General features: G+C 40.8%; 1 protein-coding gene across 3 annotated transcripts in view; it reads left to right on the top strand.

The window, feature by feature from the left end:
* The first annotated feature begins 6,320 nt into the window (after window positions 1-6,320).
* The window catches only part of EXOG (exo/endonuclease G), a 29,989-nt gene continuing 12,801 nt past the window's right edge, over window positions 6,321-23,508 (top strand). Inside the window, exons 1-6 of one of the 3 annotated variants that reach the window (XM_042471191.1) lie at window positions 6,802-6,899; window positions 7,080-7,210; window positions 12,467-12,616; window positions 13,698-13,837; window positions 14,286-14,362; window positions 16,277-16,391. In XM_042471191.1, the coding sequence (XP_042327125.1) occupies window positions 7,180-7,210; window positions 12,467-12,616; window positions 13,698-13,837; window positions 14,286-14,362; window positions 16,277-16,391 (513 nt within the window). In that variant the 5' untranslated portion in view covers window positions 6,802-6,899; window positions 7,080-7,179. Of the gene's footprint in view, window positions 6,435-6,501; window positions 6,733-6,801; window positions 6,900-7,079; window positions 7,211-12,466; window positions 12,617-13,697; window positions 13,838-14,285; window positions 14,363-16,276; window positions 16,392-23,508 lie in introns of those variants that run through there. The other 2 variants (XM_042471190.1, XM_042471189.1) reach the window with 2 other exon arrangements.

The following is a 23,508-nucleotide window of genomic DNA, read 5'->3' as shown; positions in this document are numbered from 1 at the left end:
TGGCAATATATCTTTTCTTCTCCTATTAATGAAGAAATTCAGATGAAGCAAAAGACATGATAATCACACTACTGCAGTTTTGTCGTAATAGTATTCTAGAATTAAGCAGGACGCATCCAATGCTATCAGTTTGGCATACTGATAATCTTTTGAATATGTTGTTTATTTTAAAAACATTGCCTGCGTAAATAGAAGGAGGCAAAACTAAAAATGAACACTGTAAAATGTGTGAAAATTTACTTTCTGTCACAAAGTATTTTTAACAATCTAATACATTTTTTTGTATCAGAAAACCCTATGAAATTCTTGTGGCCCTCATAGGTCGACAGACAGTTTGAAGCACAAACACATATAGAGGAAAGGGATATCAAAAAGTGTGTGTATTTTCAACATATAAAACAGTGTTGAAAAGGTGGCTTGAGTTAATTGGCACCATACTTTAGGGACTACATAGTACATTTGTCCCTTCTGCCAAGAAAACCTCTTGACTTTTTCTGCATGATTTTCTTAGCACTGAACAGTTGTCATACAAATTCCTAATGGGAAACAGATTTTCTTGTGTTTTGTGGTAAGCTGTAAGACTTCATCCATTAACCACTTAAGAAAACCACAACAAATTGGATTTCTACTCTCTTTAATATATTGGCAGTTTTATTTTATAGTGACTGTATGTGCTGCACTGACATTGTGATCTGGAATGAGATATTTCGTTAGCATTATGTTGGCATTGGATCCCATAACAATGACAAGAAACTGTCAAGTTCAAATTCTTACACAGTAAACAGAAGGTGAAAGAGTTTTGCAGTAGTCCCAGTAGAAAGATAACATTTCCTAATCTCCTAACCAAGAGGTATGAAATCAGGAATATCCCAGACATGCACAATCCTTTCACCTGTGAAAATTCTTATCCCTTGCCTTTTCATTATGCCTCCAGTTTAGGAATTTTAATACTAAACTTAACCAAAGAGATTTGGAAATGTTTAATATCTGAATATAGATGGGGGGAAAAGATTGAATGTTCTATGTTGTTAAACTGACTTGGGGGGCTGAGCAGACAGGTCAGGAAAGCACAGGCTCGGGCCCCTGCTTTCCTGGCCTGAGTGCTAACCCGGGTTGGTCCCTGTGCCACTTACCCAGTATTGCCACATGCTCCTTACCTTACTCTCTCATTGCTGCCACTGAAAAGACTCATGTCGTGTCTGACATGGAAACAGGCTGCCTGACTTCACCCACATGGCCAGGAGCCGTTTCCATGTCCATCACAGTGACTGGTCTTTTCTGCAGCAGCAAAGGAAGAGTAAGTTAAGGGGCACGTGGGGCTGCCTAATCTGCCCAGGTTTGCTGTGGAGTTTTCAGAAGACTTCATAGCAAACCCAGGGTCAATTTGGCCTGCATTAAGCCCCATTTACTTGGTCTGCCAGGGTCTGCCAGGGTCCAGCCCAAGATGTTGGTCTCCATTGTCCAAGCAGGATGATGCCAGGCCAGGGGAAATACGAGGCTTTTGGCCCATGTGGTCAGCCCCTTGGGCAGCTCAGTGCAGTCCTCCAGCCACAGCATGCTCTGGTCTAAATCATAAAATGAGAGTGTTCTTAAATCATTTCAGAAAAGTCCTTGTGCTTTTCTACACTCTTCTACACTGTTGCCAGGCTGAGTATAGTCTTCCTGTTTGTTAGTCAACTTCACTTTTTCCATTCAGCTACCAGAAGACAAAATTCATTTTTTCAGAATTTCTCCAGTCAATGTTATCTTTTTTTTACATTTGCTCTTTTAGAAAAACAAGCAAACCTTAATTTAGGAATGAGTAGGAAGAGAACCAGTGTGGTGTATTGGTTTGAACGTTGGATGATGACTCTAGAGATAGAGAGATTTGATTCCCTACTTGGCCATGGAAACCCACTGGGTAGAAACCCACTTTTGCAGAAATCACACACTCTCAGTGTATTGTGTATTTCGGTTGGCCAAGAAAGGTATCACTGTTTGGTGGATTTTTGTTTGAATTTACTAAATGGCCAACACAGCTACCCTTGCATATTCTCAGCCCCAGAAACTCCATGATAGCATCACTTTAAGGTCCCCATAACTCAGAAATGACTTGAAGGCACACAACAACAATTGTTTGATGAATCTTGCTTTACTAGGACAACTCTACAGAGATGATATTCTTGATGAGGGTCTGTCAGCTTTGAAATCTAACACTTTGTTTGTGCCTTCGCTTATTTTCATGCAAAGCAACTGCTGTAAGCTCTTAGCATTTTAACATTTGTTTTTATCAGGGGATGGGTGGGTAGGGATAGAAAAACTGCTTTTCATTACCCTGTTGTTATTTCTGGATTCAATCTGTGATCCAGGTATTTCAAGAACCAGTTACCTCAAACTTCACGTTAAACAGTGTTGATTTCTGGATTCTTCTTCATACTGCAAGACTGTGACATACACAGGCAAGGAACCATGCTACACAGGGGTGTGTTTATATATTATATATATATATATATATGTGGAGCAAGTGAAATTTACCCCCAAGGACTTGAGGCTTAAAAATAAAGACGCTTGTGATTTCCCCCCAATATTAAACCAAAAGAACTTCTTTGTCAAGCTTTCAATTGCATTGGATGTATGTAACAGTAAGAAGGTGTTACTGCAAAGTGCTTCCTTTCCTTGATATTTGGATTTCTACTGTTTTCAGTGTTTCAGTGGTTGTCTAGTCAATGTTACTTTAAGGGTCTATTGGCAAATATGTGCCAAGAGTTATACATGGTTATTTCCCGAGGGGCATGACTTGGACAGAGCACAGGGCTAGGACTTAACTGTGAGTCCTCTAAAAGAGACTGATCTTCCCCTTTTCCCTGTATGCAGCAAGTTAGAGCACGGCCATTTTCTCTGTAATGAAATCTATAGCATTATTTTCACTAATCTTGGTTTTGTGAAGGTGGAGAAACTGAATAATTTTTCAGTCCTGTTGAGACAGTTTATCACTACTATAGCAACCTTACTTTCTGATCACTAATAACAGTACATCAAAATGAACTGTGTGGTTTTATCAATGTAAAAGTTGGCCTCCCTATCAACATTTAGTAGCCAGATGGAGAACCATTTTCCCGTCCTAATTCTTTGTTTTTAAAGGATGTGCGTGTCAGACATTTGTGAAACACTTAGTGGTTGCCAGGGAAAGGGACTTAATATCCTTCCTCCAAGTCTTCTGTTAGTCAACAAGTTAGTTTATGATGCTTGATACCTCAACAAAGTGGTGAGTGCAGACTTCAAAACTTGTCTTTTTGTCTCCGGTTCTCTGTCCTACATTTGCAAAATGCCAGGGCATTCCTGTTGTCGATCTACCCGCTACCCACTTAGGAATATGGGAACTGAAGCCTACAGTCTTTCACCTGTGAATATTTGTCACATATTGTCCTTATGTTTGGTAAATTTTCTACTGTAAAGTTGACCTAAGTACAGTTTGTCAGTTCTGTGGAAAGAGCTTTCTGCATTGTTTAGTACCATTGCAGTAAAATTTACAGGACAAAACAAAATTGGGGGGGGGGTGTGTGTGAGAGAAATTGCTGCAAAAGAAAAACACACATTTAAATAAATTTTTTTAGTCATGGTTCATTGGATCAACTACTTCTAAATGGTATGCTTTATTCAAGAAAACTGAAATCGAGTCCTAAAACTAGTCTAGCATAGTGAGATGTGTGTATCAGTTTTATGATGAATAACTATGTCTGTGTTACTTAATGTGTACATAGAAGGTCTGAATAGGAGTTCGCAGAAAGATGCAAGATTTTCACTTCAAAGTCTTGACAGACTCCAGAAATAAGAATTAAGTAACTAGTTTAGGACTTTGCTAAATGCAGAAAGCTCTACCAGGTGGTAAAATAATTGAAAAGATTATTGGTCCTTGGCTCAGATTCCAGTGTACTGTTTGTATACCAAGATATGTGAAATGTAAATGTTGTAGGTTATATTTCACTCCTGTAGCTAAAAGAAAATGTAGACCAGAGATAGCTTGTACTACTGAGTTAGCAAAAGTTATCCTAAAGTATCCACTTAAAAGAAATGTATACAGAGTTGAGCTCATTGCTGTAACCCCTTTTGGACTGAAAAGTGTGCTGATTTTTATATATATATATTATATATATATATTATATATAAATATAGATATACATACATAAGATGCCCTAAAGAAGACATCCACTGTACTGCAGATATGAAATGAAAATGTTTTGAAACATTGTACCATAATTCATAAATTTGCAATGGATCTTTGTTCCTTTTTACTGTGGTATTTTAGAAACAAGTCTCATGTTTGAATTTAGATCTGCCAAGTTTGGGTATTGCTGCTTCAGTTGAGCATAGGGTGCCCGAATAAACCAGTATGAATGTAGTATTTTTGCCCTGTGTGAAGCAGCTCCACTCCAACAAATAGGAGGAAAAAACTAGAAAGAACTATTTCAAATTTATCTTTTTTGTATATTAAAATAAAGAATAAATTACAAATATCGGCGTGATTTGTGACTTTGGGCCAGAGGGCATTCTCTTCTGTATCTTTCAGATCAGGTGATGTATCATTATTGTTTCTCTGTCCTTAATGATATCTGAAAACTTCTTAGCACATAACATAATCCTATGAAGTGTGGAAGTCTTCATGGCTCCATTTTAAACATAGACTGTACAGTACTTGGTTCCTCTAACTAAAACTTGGAAGTGATTGGTTCTTCTCTTTAGTTTTCATTATTTTGATTATTAACATAACTAGTTCCTTTTCCAAATCTAAGATACAGTTATATTACACAGCCATTTAACGAGGGATACTCTCTCTCTCTTTTTCATAGGCTGCATCAGTAAAAGTATAGTCTCCAGATCAAGGGAAGTAATAGTGCCACTCTATTCTGCTCTGGTCAGGCCCCACCCAGAATATTGCATCAAGTTCTGGCACCACAATTAAAAAAGGACATTGAGAAACTGGAGCATGTCCAAAGGAGGGCAATTAAAATGGTGAAGTGTCTGGAAACCATGAAGTCCTATGAGGAACGACTTAAGGAGCTGGGGATGTTTAGCCTGGAAAAGAGAAAGCTAAGAGGTGATATGATACTTGAAGGGATGTCATATTGAGGAGGGAGCAAGCTTGTTTTCTGCTGCTCCAGAGACTAGAATGCAGAACAATGGATGCAAGTACAGGAAAAGAGATTCCACCTCAACATTAGGAGGAACTTCCTAACAGTAAGGGCTGTTCGACAGTGGAACACACTCCTTCCTCGGAGTGTAGTGGAGTCTCCTTCCTTAGAGGTCTTTAAAGAGAAGCTGGATGGCCATCTATCTGGGATGCTTTGATTGCGAGTTCCTGCATGGCAGAATGGGGTTGGACTGGGTGGCCCTTGCAGTCTCTTCCAACTCTATGATTCTATGGGAATCGAACCCTGGTCTCCAGAGTCGTAATCCAGCACTCAATCCACTGCACCACACTGGCTCTCAGCAAATAATTTTTTAAAGTATGGAAATAAGTAAATTTACTCTTCGCTTTACTTTGTACTGACTGCACTACACTGCAGAAATAATCCAGTTTGACCTCATTTTAACTGCCGTGGCTCCAGGCATATTGAATTATGGGATTTGTAGTTGGTGCAGCACCAGAGCTCTCTGCCTGAGGCTGCATCCGGACTGCAGGAGTGGTAATCCAGTTTGACACCGCTTTAACTGCCATGGCTCAGTGCTGTGGAAGTCTGGGAATTGTAGTTTTGTGAGGCATGATTTAGGCTTCCCTGCCAAATAACTTTGCTGTCTCAACAAACTACAATTCACAGAAGTCCACAACACTGAGCCATGGAAGTTAAAGCGGTGTCAAACTGGATTATTTATTTGTGTTTGCTTATGTGTTTTTGTAAATTGCCTCCATCCTTTGGAAACAATCCTTTGTATTATTTCTGCAGTGCTGATACTGACAGGGAAGGCTAGGTCTCTCACAGAACTACAAATCCCATAATTCCATAGCATTGAGCCATGTCAGTTAAAGTGGTGTGAAACTGGATTGTTTCTGCAGGGTGGATGCAATCAGAGCAAGGAAAAACGAGGAATGAAAGCAGTCGAGAAAAAGGCGGCTGAGGTCCAAAACACACTGCAGAAATAGCCCAGTTTGAGACCGCTTCAAGTGCCCTGGCCTAGTGCTAGGGAATGCTGGGAACTGTAGTTTATTGTGGCACCAGAGCTCTCTTGACAGAGAAGGCTAAATGTCTCACAAAACTACACTTCCCAGGATTCCCTAGCACTGAGCCAGGGCAGTTAAAGCTGTCTCAAACCGGATAATTTCTGCAGTGTGTTTTGGACCTAAATGTCTAAAAAAAAAAAACCTTACAATTCCCAGAATGCAATAGCATTTGAATCGTGTCAGCTAAAAATGGCGTCAAAGTGGGTTGTTTCTGGAGTGTGTTTTGGACCAACGTCAGGTAAAACGAGGCGCGAAAGCGGCTGGGGAAAAGGAGGAGGAAGGCGGGCGGCGCTTATTCCTCCTCCCTCCTCCTCTCCCTTCTCAGCCGGTTATTATGGCGGAGGCCTGGGGCTCCCGCTTTGCCCGGAGCCGCTTTTTAAGCGGCTTTGTCTGTGGGGCGGCCCTGGGTTCCGCCATTTCTGGGCTGGCCGCCATGAAGCTCTTCCTGAGGGAGCAGCCGAACCCGGCTCCTTCCCGCCCGAGCGCCGCCGCGCCTCTGAAAAGCCCACTGCCGCCGCCATCGGCGCCTCAGGAGGGTAAGGCAGGCACTGCGCAGGCGCAGACTGGGGCACCGTCCTTAGCCCTCCTCCTCCTTCTCCTTCTCACTGCCTTAAGAACCTGCTCTGGGCACGCTTGAACGGCAGGGCTCCGTGCTATGGCATTCTGGGAATGGGAGTTGGTGGTCGCACCACAGTATATAGGGCCCATGTCATGTGCCTTGTATTATATATATATATATATATATATATATATATAGTATATATGGCACATAACATGGGTCCCATATATATATATACATACACACACACACATATAGAAAGTCCAGAATATATATATATATATATATATATATATATATATATATATATATAACATGTTATGTGCCTTGTATAATATAGATACATATATATGTGTGTGTGTTCAGTTGGATGAGGAGGAGACTGAGTGGTGACATAGAACTGATATTTTAAAAAACAAAGTGAATGGAGGCTGTACATCTTGCTTCTTTAGCAGGTAAAGATTGTGCTGGTGTTTAGGGACCTTTTCACACCGCATGATCATACCAGAATTACAGTGTGATTTTTACTTCAGTTGGTGTGGTTCTGTCCTGTGAAATCTTGGGATTTGCAGTTTAAGGAGAAGTTTTAGAATACTCTGCCAGAGAGCTTTAGTGCTTCACTAAGCTGCCAACCAAAGGATTTTGTAAAGTGCAGCCACAGTGGTTAAAGTGGAAGTGTTACATGATATGGCCCTATCTTAGAAGGCCAGTGTGGTGTAATGGAAACTAGGGTTTGAATCCTGGCTTGGCTGTGGAAACCCATTGGGTGAACATGGGCAGGTCACACTCTCTCAGCCTCAGAGGATGGCAATGGCAAACCCCCCTCTGAAGAAACCTGCCATGAAAACCCTAGGATAGGTTTGCCTTAGGGTCAGATTATTCTTATGACTGAGGTGGAGGCCATTTTGACTAGGGTCAGATTGTTCAGCAAGCTAACAAGGCACTGGTCTGTGATGTTCATAATAGAGCGGTGGTCAGTCTTTGTGTGTGGTGTTGTTGTGTGCCTTCAAGTTGTTTCCTATCTATGGTGATAGATAGGTAAAGCAAAGCTATCACAGGGTTTTCTTGGCAAGTTTCTTCAGATAGAAGGGAGTTGCCATTGCTATCCTCGGAAGCCGAGAGATTGTGACTTGCCCCAGGGCTTTCTACGGCTAAGTGGGGATTCAAAGCCTGGTCTCCAGAGTCACAGTCTGCACCACAGTCGGGCTCACCTTTTCTTTACTCATAGAAAATTACAAAGTGAAGTGCTTGTGACCTGTGATTTCACACCAGGGCACCGATTTTGATGATGATGCCATAAAAAATGAATTAATAGCAATTCTTCCATTTGCAGAGCAAAATGCTTTTGCTAACTGGTCTGGTGTGATCACAAGCAAAATTGATGTGGTTTGTGTGGGGAGTGTGTGTACGAAGTTTGAGAACTTCTTTATAGACCATTCACTTATTTCATTTACTTCTTCCTCTACCAATTTCTGAAGAAAATTACTAAAAGGGTCACATTAGCATGCCTTGCATTAAAATGATACTTCAGGCCGATGGGAGGAATGCTAGTTATGTTTCAAAACCCCTGCTGAAATGATTTGGCACAACAGAATTGAATATATGTTTCTTTTATGCATCCTGTTAGTAGAAATTGCTGTCATAATAAGTTACTTTTAACACATATTTGTCTTTGTTTGCAAAATACTTGTAAAAATTTTAAAAGGGAAAAAAGGAGTTTTGCCATGGCGCAAAACTCAAACAAAGCAACCTGTGGTTTGTTCATAAATTGTTAAATATAAATTGAATTAAAAATAGCTGCCGCCTACTTTCTCCCTGCGTTCAGTGAAAATCAATCAGCACTGTATTGAGAAAATGGGTTTTTTTCTGGCTTGCTCACACCGGTAGTTAATTGCTAGCAAAGACATAGTTTTCATTTTATGGTGGCTTAAGTGTATGTGCATTACTGTTATCATAAAAATCAATCTGAAGTGGTGGGCGAAAGGTTACAGCTCCCAGCAAATACTCTATTTTTTTACTTTCAAAATATAGAATGTTTAAATGCTTTTTAATAAGTGAAGTGGGTTCTTCACACGCCTTCAGATTCTGTGTTTGAGCATTGGGGATTGCAGTCTTGTTTTCTGGCAGGGTTTCTCTGCTATACAGTATGCCTAGTTATATCAGCCCAAACATGCACCTAGTCCAGTGTCTGTTTCCAGAAGCAGCAAAACACAGGCTTCTGGCTGAGACTTAGACTAGGGAAATGCAAGTTCAAATCTCCTCTTAACTGTGCAGTTGACTGGATGTCACTGAGCTAGTCTATAGCCCTTATCAGATGAGTGTGGAACTGGGGGTCTTCTGCACTGGGCGATTCGAATTCGCGTCATAACGCAATGTACTGTCATACCTGGGAGTCCTTCCGCATTGGCAGGATTCAAATTGGCCAATCCACATTCGCGCGAAGTGCATTCAGTGCAGAATGTTTTGTCACACCGGTGCTCAACATGAGGATTGGCCGATTCGTATCGGCCGCCTCGCACATGCTCAGTGGTGCCCTGCATGGGTTGCGACCTTAAACGCTTCCGGGGTGAAAGGGGAGGTCACGTCATGACAGCCCGGTAAACAGCTGGAGAGCCAGCTCATGCACATTAACAATCGCGATACAACGTGCCCTCCCTACATTCCTCTCTGTTTCCTCTCTACATTCCTGCTTGGTTTTAACGTTACCATGACCTTCCCTTGCAACAAATTAGCAATGCCCGGTTCTACGTGTGTGTGTGTGAGTGTGTGAGTATGTATTCTGGGGGGGGGGGGAGGAGCAGTTCCAGCGGCTGTCAAAGAGGCTGGATGGCCATCTAAGTAAATGGGGATGCTTTGATTAAGAGTTCCTCCTCCTCCTCCCGGCTTGGGATCCAGCCTGGGCTGCATCCCAGGCAGGGAACAGGCGCGGGGCTGCTAGAATCGCGGCGATCGCCGCCGTTCCAACGGCCTCCTCCTCCTCCTCCCGCCTTGAGAGGCAGCCTAGGCTGGCTCCCAAGCCGGGAGGAGGAGGAGGAGGCTGCAGGAACCGCGATTCCAGCGGCCCCCGCGCCTCTTCCCTACCTGGGATGCAGCCAGGGATGCCTCTCAAGCTGGGAGGAGGAGGAGGAGGCCTCTGGAACCGCCCCCCCCTCCGCTTCCCTGGAACCGGCAAGAGGAAAGACCCACCGGAAGTAAAAATTGGAATCTGGGGGTCTTGCGATGGAATTCAGGACTGGGTAGTCACACCAGACCCATTCGCACTGAGATCGAACAGAGCCCCAATCCAGGATATCGCCAACCCCCTTATCAGCGCACTGGCCAACACGCTCCAAAAAGAGGAGCCAGTACGCATTCAGTTCAGCAGCTCGCGCATTCACGTGAGTGCGGATTGGGCCATTCGAATGCTGGTATGATGGTATTGTGCGAAATAACGCGAATTCGAACCACCCAGTGCGCAAAATCCCCAGTTCCACACTCATCTGATAAGGGCTATTGTCTCCCATCTTGATTTACAGAGTTGTAGTGAGAATAAAAGAGAAAAAGAGAGGTGCAAGCAGGATTCAGGAAAAGAGGCACTAGGGACCACAGTGCAAACATACAATGGGTAATGGAGAGAACCAAAAAATTCCAGAAGAAAATCAGCATGTGCTTTATAGACTATACCAAAGCCTTTGACTGCATAGATTGCAAAAAGCTGTGGAGTGTGCTTAAAGAAGTGAGAATGCTACTACATTTGATAGTCCTGATGAAAAAAAATTGTGCTTAGGACAAAAGGCCACTGTTAGAACAGAATGTGGAGGAACAGAATGGTTATGTACTATCACCCTATTTGTTCAAATTGTATGCAGAAAATATAAAGAGAGCAGGACAAAACACAGAAGAAGGAAGATAGGAGGAAGGAACATCAGCAATCTAAGATCTGCAGATGACACCATAATACTAGCAGAAAACATCATAGACTTGGAACAATTACTAAGAAAAGTTAAAGAAGAAAATGCAAAGGCAGCAGTACTGCTGAACATAAAGAAAACAAAAATAATGACTACGAAGGATGTAAATAAATTCAACCCAGACAACGAGGAAGTAAAAATAATTAAAGATTTCCTGGACCTCAGGTCAAATATTGACCAGAATGGGAAGGACAGCTACAGTCAAGAAATTAGAAGGAAACTATGAATGGGAAGGACAGCTATAAAAGAATAGATGAGACCCTAAAGTGCAAAGGTATATAATTGAACACTAAAGTTAGAATCGTCCAAGCCATCATATTCCCCATCACCACATACGGATGTGAGAGCTGGGCAGTGATGAAGACTGGAAGAAAATCCCATCTGAACCCATCTGAGATGTGGTGCTGGAGAAGAGTGCCAAGGATACCATGGACAGAAAAAAGACAAACAAATGGGTCCTAGTACAGATTAAGCCTGAACGCTCACTGGAAGCCAGGATGAGAAAACTGGGGCTATCATACTTTGGCCACATCATGAGAAGGTACAATTCATCAGAAAAGACAATGATGTTGGGGAAGGTAGAAAGCAGGAGAAAGAGAGGAAGACCACATGGCAGTTGGCTAGACTCAATCAGGAAAGACACGGGATTGAGTCTGCAGGATCTGAGCAGTGCAGTGGAGGAGAGGGGGGCTTGGAGATCACTCATCCACAGGGTTGCCATGAAGTGAGGGCCACTTGAAGGCCAAAAACAAAAACAAAGTGAGGATAAAAATGGCAAGGAGACTGTATTAGCTGTCTTGAGTTCCTTGAAAGAAAGGTGGAGATAGAATTCAAAGATATAGCTGTGTTAGTCTAGAATTAGTATGTAGATAGATCTTGTAGCACGTTTACTAACTGAAATAAAGAAGTTGGCAGCATAAGCTTTCTTAGACTCCACCAAATGCATCTGAGGAAGTAGACCAAATCCTACAAATGATCATGCTTCCAACTTCTTTCTTTCAGATGGGGATAGAAATATAGTAAGAAAATTTGAATGTGATTTTGGTTTTTGGATTCTCAAGGAAGCAGTGGGAAAGATGTATCTTACTGGCAGTAGAGCACATGCTCTGCATGCAGGAGGTCTCAGATTCAGTCTCTGGAATCTCCATGAAAAACCCACAGTTCTAAAAACCCAAAAAACTCCTGAAAGCACAGAAAATACTACACTAAATTGACCAATGTCTGATTTGTTATATGGAAGCTTCCTATGCTTTCTGGTTTCCTTTTTTCATTCTGTCTCACACCCTTTTACAGCATTTGCAGTGCTCAGTTCTATTGGAGCAGTTTAACAAACAGTATAATCCAACAGAAGTTTAATTATCAGAAACAGAAATAGTCAAAACGGAGGTAGGTGCAGCAGATGAGACCAGTCTTTGAAGGTAATCACCATTACTTGGAATTGGGCCCAGAAATGGACTGGCAAGGCATTTGTTGTTTCTCTCCAGTTTCTGGTTCTCAGAGGTGCACTCCTCATATGACAAGCAGAAATACATCCAGTTGACTCTTTTCCATCTCTGTATTTTTATGATAGGGAAAGTGACAGCTACTGAATTCCTGCATGTCACATAGCACTAAAGACATGGTTCTGTATGGTAGAAGCCACTGCTGTATTTTGGAGATGAAATCGTCAGTCAATAAGGTTGGCACATATAAAATGGATTCTGGTTCTTAGGGATGTGATGTATTTTCTGTCATCTCTTCTTTGGTTGATTTCCCTCTTAGAACTGCTGACAGAGTCTGTGCTGGAAAAGTATGGATTTCCTAATGCTGGAACTCAGATCAGATACTACACAAATCATGCACTGTCTTATGACCAAGCAAAACGGGTACCAAGATGGGTGATTGAACATATTTCCAAACATAAGACCTTGGGTAAGTGAACCTCGTATGTATCTGTCCAGCTATTGCAACTGATTTCTTTGTGGATAGGGGGTGATTTACCTCTCTGTATGAGTAATAGGCCTACTTGGAGCAGCCAGATGTAAAAGAAGGCAGGACTCCTTGACCTTGTCTTCTCCCATCATATACCAGATACAGTGGTACCCCGGGATACGAATGCGCCGCCTTACGAAATTTCCGGGTTATGAAAAAAATCCATTTAAAAAAACTGTTCCGGGTTACGAAGGTTTTTCCAGGTTACGAAAAAAATTTTGGTGCTTTTCGGCGCTATTTCCCCATTAGCGCCTATGGGTTTTTCGGCTTGCGAACTATTTCGGGTTACGAAAGCGGCGGCGGAACGAATTAATTTCGTAACCCGGGGTACCACTGTATTGAGAGCCATATTGACTTTGATCTTTGGGATGCTACTTAGCACTGTAAATGCAATCCCTAGTTCCCCTGTAGAAAGGACAGTGTCGGTCTTCCCTGCAATGTAGAGTTTCATTTAGGCATACATTCCAGCTATCTCAGTTTGGCCTCATGTAATCCTCTCTCATTTGACATCCTCAGCTTATTTTAAATGTCCCATTTTCTCTCTCCTTCTACTTTCTTCCACTGTTCTCATTGACTTCAATTGCTGCCAACTGAGTTCAAAGTGCAAAAGTAGTTTGCACTCCGTTAACGCAACAGTCGTGTGTGTGTGTGTGCGCGCGCGTTCGTGTGTATGTTTGTATAGTCTTGCTCTTCCATGTAAGATCACTGGGTTTTTCACTTTTCAGGTTTCCCTAAACTCAGTACACAAATCTTAGGATTTCTCTGCTTAAAATAATAGTTGTTATTACAACTATTACAACAACCACAACTACCACACCTGTCCCATTTTTCATCTGTGAAATTTGTGAGTAAGTGTAAATCCTGAGCTCATGTAAATAAGAAGCCATTGTTCTGTACAATTCACCTATGTGAATGTACATGTTGTGGTGTCCTTTTTTATTTTGCAGGATGTAGGTATGTAATACATCATGTTATATTTTAATCAAAAGGCTACCACAATCTTTGTTATCTTGTTCCTCAGGCAATGCAGACAGAAAATATTGTAAATTTCGACCAGATCCTAACATCCCTCCAGTGTTTAGTGCTATGAATGAAGACTACTTTGGGAGTGGCTGGTCACGAGGCCATATGGCACCAGCAGGAGACAACAAATACTCACCAGTAGGACTGCTTCATATACTGGGATTTTTGTTTGTTTGTTTCAAGAGTAGAGGAAATAATAAAAATAAATCACAGCATAACATTTTCAGCAGTTCTTAGAATTATGGGATCGAAGTAGAATCCATAATTCTTGGATCTGTCGGGGTTGTCTAGTTATTCTGTGAATATGGTCAAATCTCTCAGTTTTTGTAACTAGCTTATAATGATGTGGAGGAGAAGGGAGTAAGTACTGTAATTTAAAAAGTGAACCGAATTTGAAGATTCCCATTTTGAAATGCCATACACCCTATAACTGAATGATGACAGGGCATTGTTCTGTGTATAAATGTACTTGCTGATTATTGGAAAGAGGTATACATTAATATTTGACCACTTGATTCTGCCTAATGTGCTTAAGTAGGTTTTGGCATTCATCCCCAATTCAATTGCGATTCTTTTTCTTATACAGAAAGCCATGGCTGAGACCTTTTATCTGTCCAATATTGTGCCTCAGAACTATGAGAATAATGCTGGATTCTGGAATAGGTAGGCTGTTGCTATATTAACTTCATGCAGTATAAATTCAGTTTTGTGATAGATCTGTAAACATAATGAACAGGTTTCATACCAAATTGGAGAGAATTTTTAAAAAGGGGGGGGGATGGAACATTTGAGAACCAAAGGACAAGAAATAAAGTAGTAGTAGTAGTAGTAGTAGTTATCTTTCCAATAGTGGGAATAACCCAATATTGGTATTCTGATTATTAGCTGGAATGCTCCTACAGCCATTGTTATACAGTGAAGGGAATACTGCCAAGAGCAAGTAACATGCATGTTAAACCTTATTCCAGGGTTCAGATATTTATTTATTGAAATGAATAATCTGTCCCTTCTTGAAGGCTTACAGTTCATAACCATTGAAAGAACACAAATCCAATGAAATGGAATGAAATTCAATTAATTAGCCACAGGCTACCAAAGAAATTGAAATAGCTTGCTTCACGCAGGGCAGACAGTATGACAATAGTTTCTATTAATGTGGTATCTACTAATGCAGGTGAGTCCATGAATACTTCTTTCCTCCCACTTGCTATAAACAGATATTCTCGTCTGTACTCCTTTCAACAAGGTGAAAACAGGAATGTTTCCATTAAGCAACAATATAAACAAAGTGTTTTCTCCTAACATCTGAAAGGTGCAAGAAAGGGTTGGCTTCTTCAGTGATCCAGCCATGTTTAAACAAAGAATCTTCTCCAAGGTGTAAACCAAACATAAGCATAAAGCAATCAAGGAAAGTAGGGAATGTAAATCAGAGAATGCAGTTTTGAATAAATCAGTAAGTGATTATTCAGTGCAATGCTCAAATGGTTACCTTTTGCCATCTGCTCTATTTAGTTAGTGCCATATTTGAGAAAGACAAAAAGAGGTTTGTGGCACCTTAAAAGCTCTCTCTCGCTCTCTCTATGGCATACTCTTTAAGGTGTTATAAAGCTCTGTGCTGTGGCAGACTAAGTGAGCTACCATTTAGAATAATCATATTGGGGAAAATGAATATTTCAGTATCTTTTTATATGACTGTAGCCCTGTAATGATCCCCTTAAAATGTGATTTGGGCCTAAGTCCAGCATATGCTGGCACGACATCACAGCACAGTAGAACGTCTGCTTCTCTCTCTTTTGCACCCTTTGGAGCCTTCTGAAAATTGGCTCGGGTTGATTTCCCAGTCCTTTGAAACTTGGATCCTATACCAAGAGAAAGGAAAGGATACATTCCATACATCTACTGAATTGGTTTTCTGCATGAGAAAAGAAGATCACCACCTTCCTGATTTGCATTTAATTCTCTGGTTCTGTCAGTAGGTCAGTGCTGGATACATCCCATAGAGTCCTTGTGCACAAGTAGTTTATTTCACTATGATCCCCTACTCCCCCCCCCCCACGTTGTGAGCGTTGCACTTTTCAGATTAAAATGTTAACACAATTGACTTATAAAACTTTTTTGGTTTGCCTCATGCTGTGTAAAAGTTAAATAGTGTTTGAAACAAATTTAGCTGGAACACAAAAATACAGTTGGCTTTTGTTTCCTTATGGTACAATCTCTTCGGAAATACCTGTGGAATAAAGATGAGCATATATGGGAAGACGCTTGCAAATTAATGGAAATAGGGTGGCTTTTAGCTACTGAAGATAAAGAAAAATATTTTTGTTAGAAACAGTAGAAAATGAGCCAGAAAACTGGTCTGTGATTAGACAGTAAAAGCTCCACATAGGAATCAGTTGGAAATTAATGCTTACATTTGCCAGATTTCTGGCATATGTACACTCATTATGTTAATTTTATATACATGGAAAATGCTGCACTCTTGTCCACTTGCCTTCCTTTGTTGTAGACATTGTTAGATTCCCCCTCCCCTTCTTCAGATTCCCATCTGTTTACCCAGTCTGTTTGGCATATTTATAGAATAGAAATGTATTGCCGAGAACTGACAGAAAGATTTGAAGATGTTTGGATCGTTTCAGGACCTTTGACTTTACCTCAGGTGGAAGATGATGGGAAGAAAAGAGTTATTTATCAGGTAAGCAAACAGCACTATGATAAACTTGCCATAATATTTGGGAGCAAAGTTCCCTTCAATTTTATTGGATCTTTCTTTATTTTAGGTTTTCTTATTGCCATTGTTATATGCCTTCTAGTTGTTTCTGACTTGTGGAGCCCCATGACAAACCCGTCACAGGATTTTCTTGGTGAAATTTGTTAAGAGGCGGTTTGCCTTTGCCTTCTTCTCAGGCTGAGCCCAAGTTCACCCAGTAGATTTCCATGGCCAAGCAGAGATTTGAACCATGGTCGGCAGGATTCTAGTCCAGTGCTCAAACCACCTACACCTCTCTGGCTCTCCATGTTTTCTGAATGTTGTCTTGGGATTGCATACATGAAGAGAGTATGATTTGAGGAAGCCTTATGCCTATGTAGTTGAGGAGTGCTCTCATTCTATGCTGTCCATACTTGCTGAGATTGCACACGTCGGGAAGGCCAGTGGCTTTAGTCACTGAATTAGAGTCATGTCTTTTGAGGAGAAGTAGTGGTACTTTCTGGATGACAGCACATGGGAATTTTGAGCACCAAATCACTGCAAGATAGTATTATTATTATTATTATTATTATTATTATTATCCTTTATTTATAAAGCGCTGTAAGTTTAGTATACACTTTGTGTACATGGAGCAGATACTAGAAGTCTCGAGATGGCTTCTTAATGGAGCATTATGTGAAAGAAATCATAGAATCATTGAGTTGGAAGAGACCGCAAGGGCCATCCAGTCCAATCCCCTGCCCTGCAGGAAATCCAAATCAAAGCATCCCCGACAGATGGCCATCCAGCCTCTGATTTAAAGACCTCCAAGGAGGGAGATTCCACTACACTCCAAGGGAGTGTGTTCCACTGTTGGACAGCCCTTACTGTCAGGAAGTTCCTCCTAATGTTGTGGAATCAGGATGAACTTCCTGACAGTAAGGACTGCCTGACAGTGGAACATACTCCCTCGGAGTGTAGTGGAATCTCCCTCCTTGGAGGTCTTTAAATCAGAATTCTGAGTCCAGAACAGTAAGGTCGCACATGACATATAAAGAGTTCAATTAATGTTGTGAATCACATTGTGTGGGTTTACTGGAAAAGTGATATGAAATATTCAAGATTTCTTTTTCTATTTATTTAAAGGAGGAGCAAAGTATGGCCGACAGGCTGCATGCAACCCCAAGGGCTGTTGTCATGTTCCCCAGGACAGTCTATTAATAGTAGTTGTGGGGAATGTTGAGAAAACATACAGTTCCAGTTTGAAACTCCTTCCTTTGATGGCATTAAATGTTGCTACACACCTCCAGGCCTCTTTTCATAGTCAAGTGATCTATGTCCAAAACACACGCAGTTTGAGACTGTTTTAACTGCTCTGGCTCAGTGCTCAAAATCCTGGGAATTATAGTTTATTGTGGCACCAGAGCTTTCTGAGAGAGAAGGCTAAATGTCTCACAAAACTACAGTTCCCAGAATTCCATAGCTTTGAGCCAGAAGAGTTAAAGCAGTTTCAAACTAGTTTATTTCTGCAGTGTGTTTTGGGCCCTTCACACCTAATTTGCTTCATATAAAAGTGATTCTCAGGGGACTGTTTTTGAATAGAATCCTTTTTTTTTACATTGTTTTTTGAACCGCAAAATACGGGTTGTAACTTGATGTTCTCACTTAGATTTTACTCAGACCTTGGAATAGTTACTGAAGTAGACTAGGAATTGTAGTTCAACTTATAATTTTTGTAAGCTCTGGGTTTTTGTCAGCAAATGGCTATGCATTCTTTAAAATTAATAATAACAATGGTGGCTTTAAATAGATGGCTTTATGAACTTTTTTAGATCTCAAGAGAGAAGAGACCAAGACCCAGGATTTCGTTCGCTCATGCTTATACTAAGCTGTTGTTTGTGTTTATTACATGAGGAATTAACATGCAACTTCATACATGCTATCATGATGTTGATTTGTCTCTTGGCAAATTTGGTGTATCTCAGGCTCAAGGCCTTGGTCTGTGTTGCTGATGGTGTTTTTTGGCTAATGTAAATTGATGACCACACTTAGTATTTGAAACATACATTTGCAGAGTATAAATATATGTCTGGAAATGAAAACAAAATGTGAGGGGGGAAAAAGGAATGCCAACAGGAAGAATCTGTTCTGTGTCACTGAAGAGACAGAAACAAGTTTTCCATCTTCCAGAGCAAATCAGTGTGACAGCATCTTGTTTTATGCATTGCTTCTCTCCAGGGAACGTCAGTTTAGTGATTTTTGTCTGCTAGCAGATTTTTGCTTCTAAATGTATCTTTTTGCAATCATTTCTCTTCCTACGCCTCACTCAAACTGAACTAGATTAAATGCATAATTTAGAATTTTGTCACTGAGTGTTGTCACAATCTGGGATTTCCCCCCCCCCCTCATATTTGTTTTATACTTCAGTGAAAACAATGTTTAAGGGGGTTTCACTGCAAAAGTAGCTACATGGGTAGCCATAAATCCCTTTTTAACAAACCACGCTGCATCTAGCCAACCAAAAATAACATAGACTTAGAACTCAAAAAGAGGTATTAAGCAAACGTACTAATTTCGTTTTAAAAATAAGAAATCTAACATATTAGTTATTTGTTGTTGTTGTTGTTGTTGTTGTTGTGTTCGTTCAAGTCATTTCTAACTTATGCCAACCTAAAGTGACCTTGCCATGAGGTTTCCTTGGCAAGGTTTGTTCAGAGAGAGTTTGCCATTGCCTTCATCTGAGGCTGAGAATGACTTGCCCAAATTCACCCCATGGGTTTTCATGGCTGAGAGGGGATTTGAACCCTGGTCTCCAGAGTCGTAGTCCAACACTCAAACCAATACACCACACTGACTCCTAGGGATGTAAAAATCTTATCAATTTTAGTATCCCTCTCCTTTTAATAGTCTCCAATTCAGTTTATCCTATGTATCAGTCTGAAATTATTTTTAAAAAGACATTTTAAAAAGCATGAGAATTTATGTGCATTTCATCCACATCTCTCCTTTTATATGCATATTGCAAGTATTTTTCTGTAGTACATGTTAATACATGTGCTTGCATTCTCCTAACATGTACTTTTTTGTATACATATGTTGATTACACTGCAAAATTCAAAGAAGTATACATTTGAAATGAAAAATGCCATGAGTTTATTGACATAAAAGTGCAAGCAGATTTATTCTGCTCTACTGTTGAATATACTACTGCTTAAGAGAATGAGAAGTTACTTCTACCTGCAGTTCTATACTCACATGGGAAAACTCACTTTGACTCATTTGGGCATTGATATGTAATCAGTTTGCAATATACATCTGCCACTAAACAGCACAATACAAAACAAGAAGTCTGGGTGCTGATATTCACATTTTAAAGTTAATTTTATTGTTCATACTTTATGAAGACATACATATTATTTAGAACAGGGGTAGGCAACCTGTGGCCTGCAGGCCGGATGCGGCCCGGTGAGGCCTTGGGACTGGCCCCAGCCCAGTCCTGCCGCCGATTGCTGCCGGGGCCTTTGGCCTCTCGCGTGCAGGGGCAAGGGAGGCAATTGTCTATAGACGCCTCAGAAACATGCATTTATATTAACATTTTTTTAAAAAATCAGCAAATTTTTTTGTGTGTTCTCCACTTTTTTTAAAAAGTGTCCAACATTTGAAAATGTTCCTACATTTGTCCCGGTTTATTTATTTATTTAAAATTATTTAATTATTTATTTTTTGGCTTCAGCCCCCCAGTTGTATGAGGGACAGCAACCCGGCCCCCAGCTCAAAAAGGTTGCCTACCCCTGATTTAGAAGATCAGGTTGAAGTTTCATAATTCCCTATATATAAAAAGGCTCCAACAACGCCATGGTGAAAGTGTATTGGTATAACAGGCTTCCTAGCAAAAACAATTTCCTGCATACATTGTATTATTCCATTTATTATGGATCAGATTCCTTTTTTCTTCTTCTGGACTCAACAACTTTAGAATGGATTTAATAAGCTATGTAAAATATGAAATTGTCCAAACTCTTCAGGGGAAAAGGGCATTGCATTACTAAACTGCCTCATATGGTAAGGAGGGGTTTTTCGTAGTGCAAGGCCTAACTTTAAATAATGTTTGAATTAGCTGATTAAGCACACACATTAATTAATATCTGCCCAGTTATTCAATTACAGATACTCAGCTATGTTTGCCTTTCCATCTTAATGATGTTGAATTATTTAATTCACTTTGTTTTCAAAAGGTGAAAGACATATGGACTACAAACTGCTAACATGAAACCCCAGCGTTTGTTCATTTTGAGGAAGTTCAGAATACCCAACTTATTTTTTGACTCTTTCTAGGGAAGGACTTACTAATATTGAATGTTTAATCTGGAAGAGGTTTGGAGTTGCTTCATTTGAGTACAGTCCACCAGATTTGTAATTGGTTTCACCTAATCCTACACAGAGAATGTAACTTTGCAAAATTAGGGTTTCAGTTTTTCAAGCATAAATATTTTCCTTGCAAATATCTTAGACATTTGGGGAAATGTACACAAAATTCCTAGTTTTGCGATAGAATAAGTAAGCCTAGAATCAATCCCAAAAGAATTTTAAAATAAACATATTCTTTTATGCACTGAATAGTACTTTAACATAAAGCAAAGACGAAATTGTGCCACCAATTGTGTGAGAAGTACATTGCACCAAAATGAATTCTTGTAGATATGCACATAGAATCATAGGCTTGTTACAAACGGGCAAAAAGTACGTGCCGCACACATACTAGGGTTAGAAAGGGGCATCCTTTCTGGACACCCCTAACCCTAGTACGCACTCGGCACGTAAAAAATGGCGGCACCCGTGTAGAACGGGTGCCACCATCTTGACATCGCGAACGCCTAACGTCTGCATGTCGCATGGCGTAAATGACGCCACCAGTGCACCATTGGCACTTTGGGGCGCCATTTCCGCAGCGCAAAAAGAAGCCGCTTTTTGGGCTTCTTTTTGTTGCATCCAGGAATCGCGCAGTTTGGCCGCTGCGGTTCCCGGACGCAGCAACCAGTGGCGCTGGCAGACTGCCCTTTTTGGGCAGTCTGTAAAGCGCCATAGAAACAATCATAGAATCATAGAGTTGGAAAAGACCACAAGGGCCATCCAGTCCAACCCCATTCTGCCATGCAGGAACTCCCAATCAAAGCATCCCTGACAGATGGCCATCCAGCCTCTGTTTAAAAACCTCCAAAGCAGTAGACTCCACCACTCTCTGAAGGAGTATGTTCCACTGTCGAACAGCCCTTTCTGTCAGGATGTTCCTCCTAATGTTGAGGTGGAATCTCTTTTCCTGTAGCTTGTATCTATTGTTCTGGTCCTAATCTCAGGAGCAGCAGAAAACAAGCTTGCTTCCTCCTCAATATGGCATCCCTTCAAATGTTTAAATTGGACTATCGTATCCCCTCTTAACCTTCTCTTCTTCAGGCTAAACATCCCCAGCTCCCTAAGTCATTCCTCATAGGGCATGGTTTCCAGACCCTTCACCATTTTAGTCGCCCTCCTTTGGACATGCTCCAGCTTCTCAACATCTTTTTTAAATTGTGATGCCCAGAACTGGACACAATATTCCAAGTGAGGCCTGACCAAAGCAGAATAGAGTGGCACTATTACTTCCCTTGATCTAGACACTATACTTCTATTGATGCAGCCTAAAATTGCATTGGCTTTTTTAGCTGCCGTATCACACTGTTCACTCATGTTCAACTTGTGGTCTACTTGGACTCCCAGATCCCTTTCACATGTTGTCTCCTTTAGCCAGGTGTCCCCCATCCTATATCTGTGCATTTTATTTTTCCGCCCTAAGTGCAATATCTTACATTTCTCTGTGTTGAATTTCATTTTGTTAGCTTTGGCCCAGCTTTCTAGTCTATTCAGGTCATTTTGAATTTTCATCCTGTCTTCTGGAGTATTAGCTATTCCTCCTAATTTGGTGTTCTCTGCAAATTTGATGAGTATGCTCCCAATTCTGTCCTCCAAGTCATTGATAAAGATGTTGAATATCACTGGGCCCAGGACAGAGCCCTGTGGGACCCCACTGGTCACTTCTCTCCGGGATGAAAAGGAACCATTGCTGAGCACCCTTTGGGTTTGGCCAGTCAACCAATTACAAATCCATGTAACAGTTACCTTGTCTAGCCCACATTTTACAAGAATGTCATGGGAAACCTTGTCAAAGGCCTTTCTGAAATCAAGGTATACTATATCCACAGTATTCCCTTCATCTAACAAGCTGGTAATTTTATCAAAGAAAGAGGTAAGATTTATCTGGCATAGCTTCTTTCTCTGAAACCCGTGTTGACTCTTTGTGATTATGGAATTGCTTTCTAGATGTTCACAGACTCTCTGTTTAATGATCTGCTCTAGAATCTTTCCTGGGATTGATGTCAGACTAACTGGATGATAATTATTGGGATCCTCTTTTTCCCCCTTTTTGAAGATGGGGACAACGTTTGCCCTCCTCCAGTCTGCTGGGACTTCTGTTCTCCAGGGGTTCTCAAAGATTATTGCCAATGGCTCAGATATTACATTAGCCAGTTCTTTTAATACCTTTGAATGTAGTTCATCTGGTCCTAGAGACTTAAATTCATTTAGATTAACAAGATATTCCTGTACTATCTCTTTACTTATTCTGTGCTGAAATTCCCCTATTCTGTCCTCTGCTCCCCGCAGGTTGAGCTCCCTTTTCCTTTTCTGAGGAGACTGAGGCAAAGAAGTGTTGAGTAATTCTGCCTTTTCTCTGTCCCCTGTTAGCATTTTTGCCATCTCCTCCATGCAGTAGCCCTACCATTTCCTTTCTTCTTACTTTTGCTGCGGACATATCCAAAAAAAGCCCTTTATATTGTTTTTAACCTCTCTAGCAAATCGTGAGTTCATTCTGGCGCTTTAGCTTGTCTGACGTTACCCCTACATGTGCTTGCTTTTCTTTGAATTCCTTTTGCGTGATTTCCCGCTTTTTTCCATTCTTATACATGTTCCGTTTCAAACTTAGCTGCAGTTGAAAGTTCCTTAGTCATCCATCCTGGTTTCGTGAGAGCACCTCCCATTTTTCTCTTCCCTGGAACTGTTTGAAATTGTGCCGTTCAGTATCTCCATTTTT

The sequence above is a fragment of the Sceloporus undulatus genome, chromosome 6, assembly GCF_019175285.1.
Source record: "Sceloporus undulatus isolate JIND9_A2432 ecotype Alabama chromosome 6, SceUnd_v1.1, whole genome shotgun sequence".
Classification (NCBI taxonomy): Eukaryota; Metazoa; Chordata; class Lepidosauria; order Squamata; family Phrynosomatidae; genus Sceloporus; species Sceloporus undulatus.
Note: the sequence above shows the minus strand (reverse complement) of the source record. Positions and strands in the feature narration are given on the sequence as shown.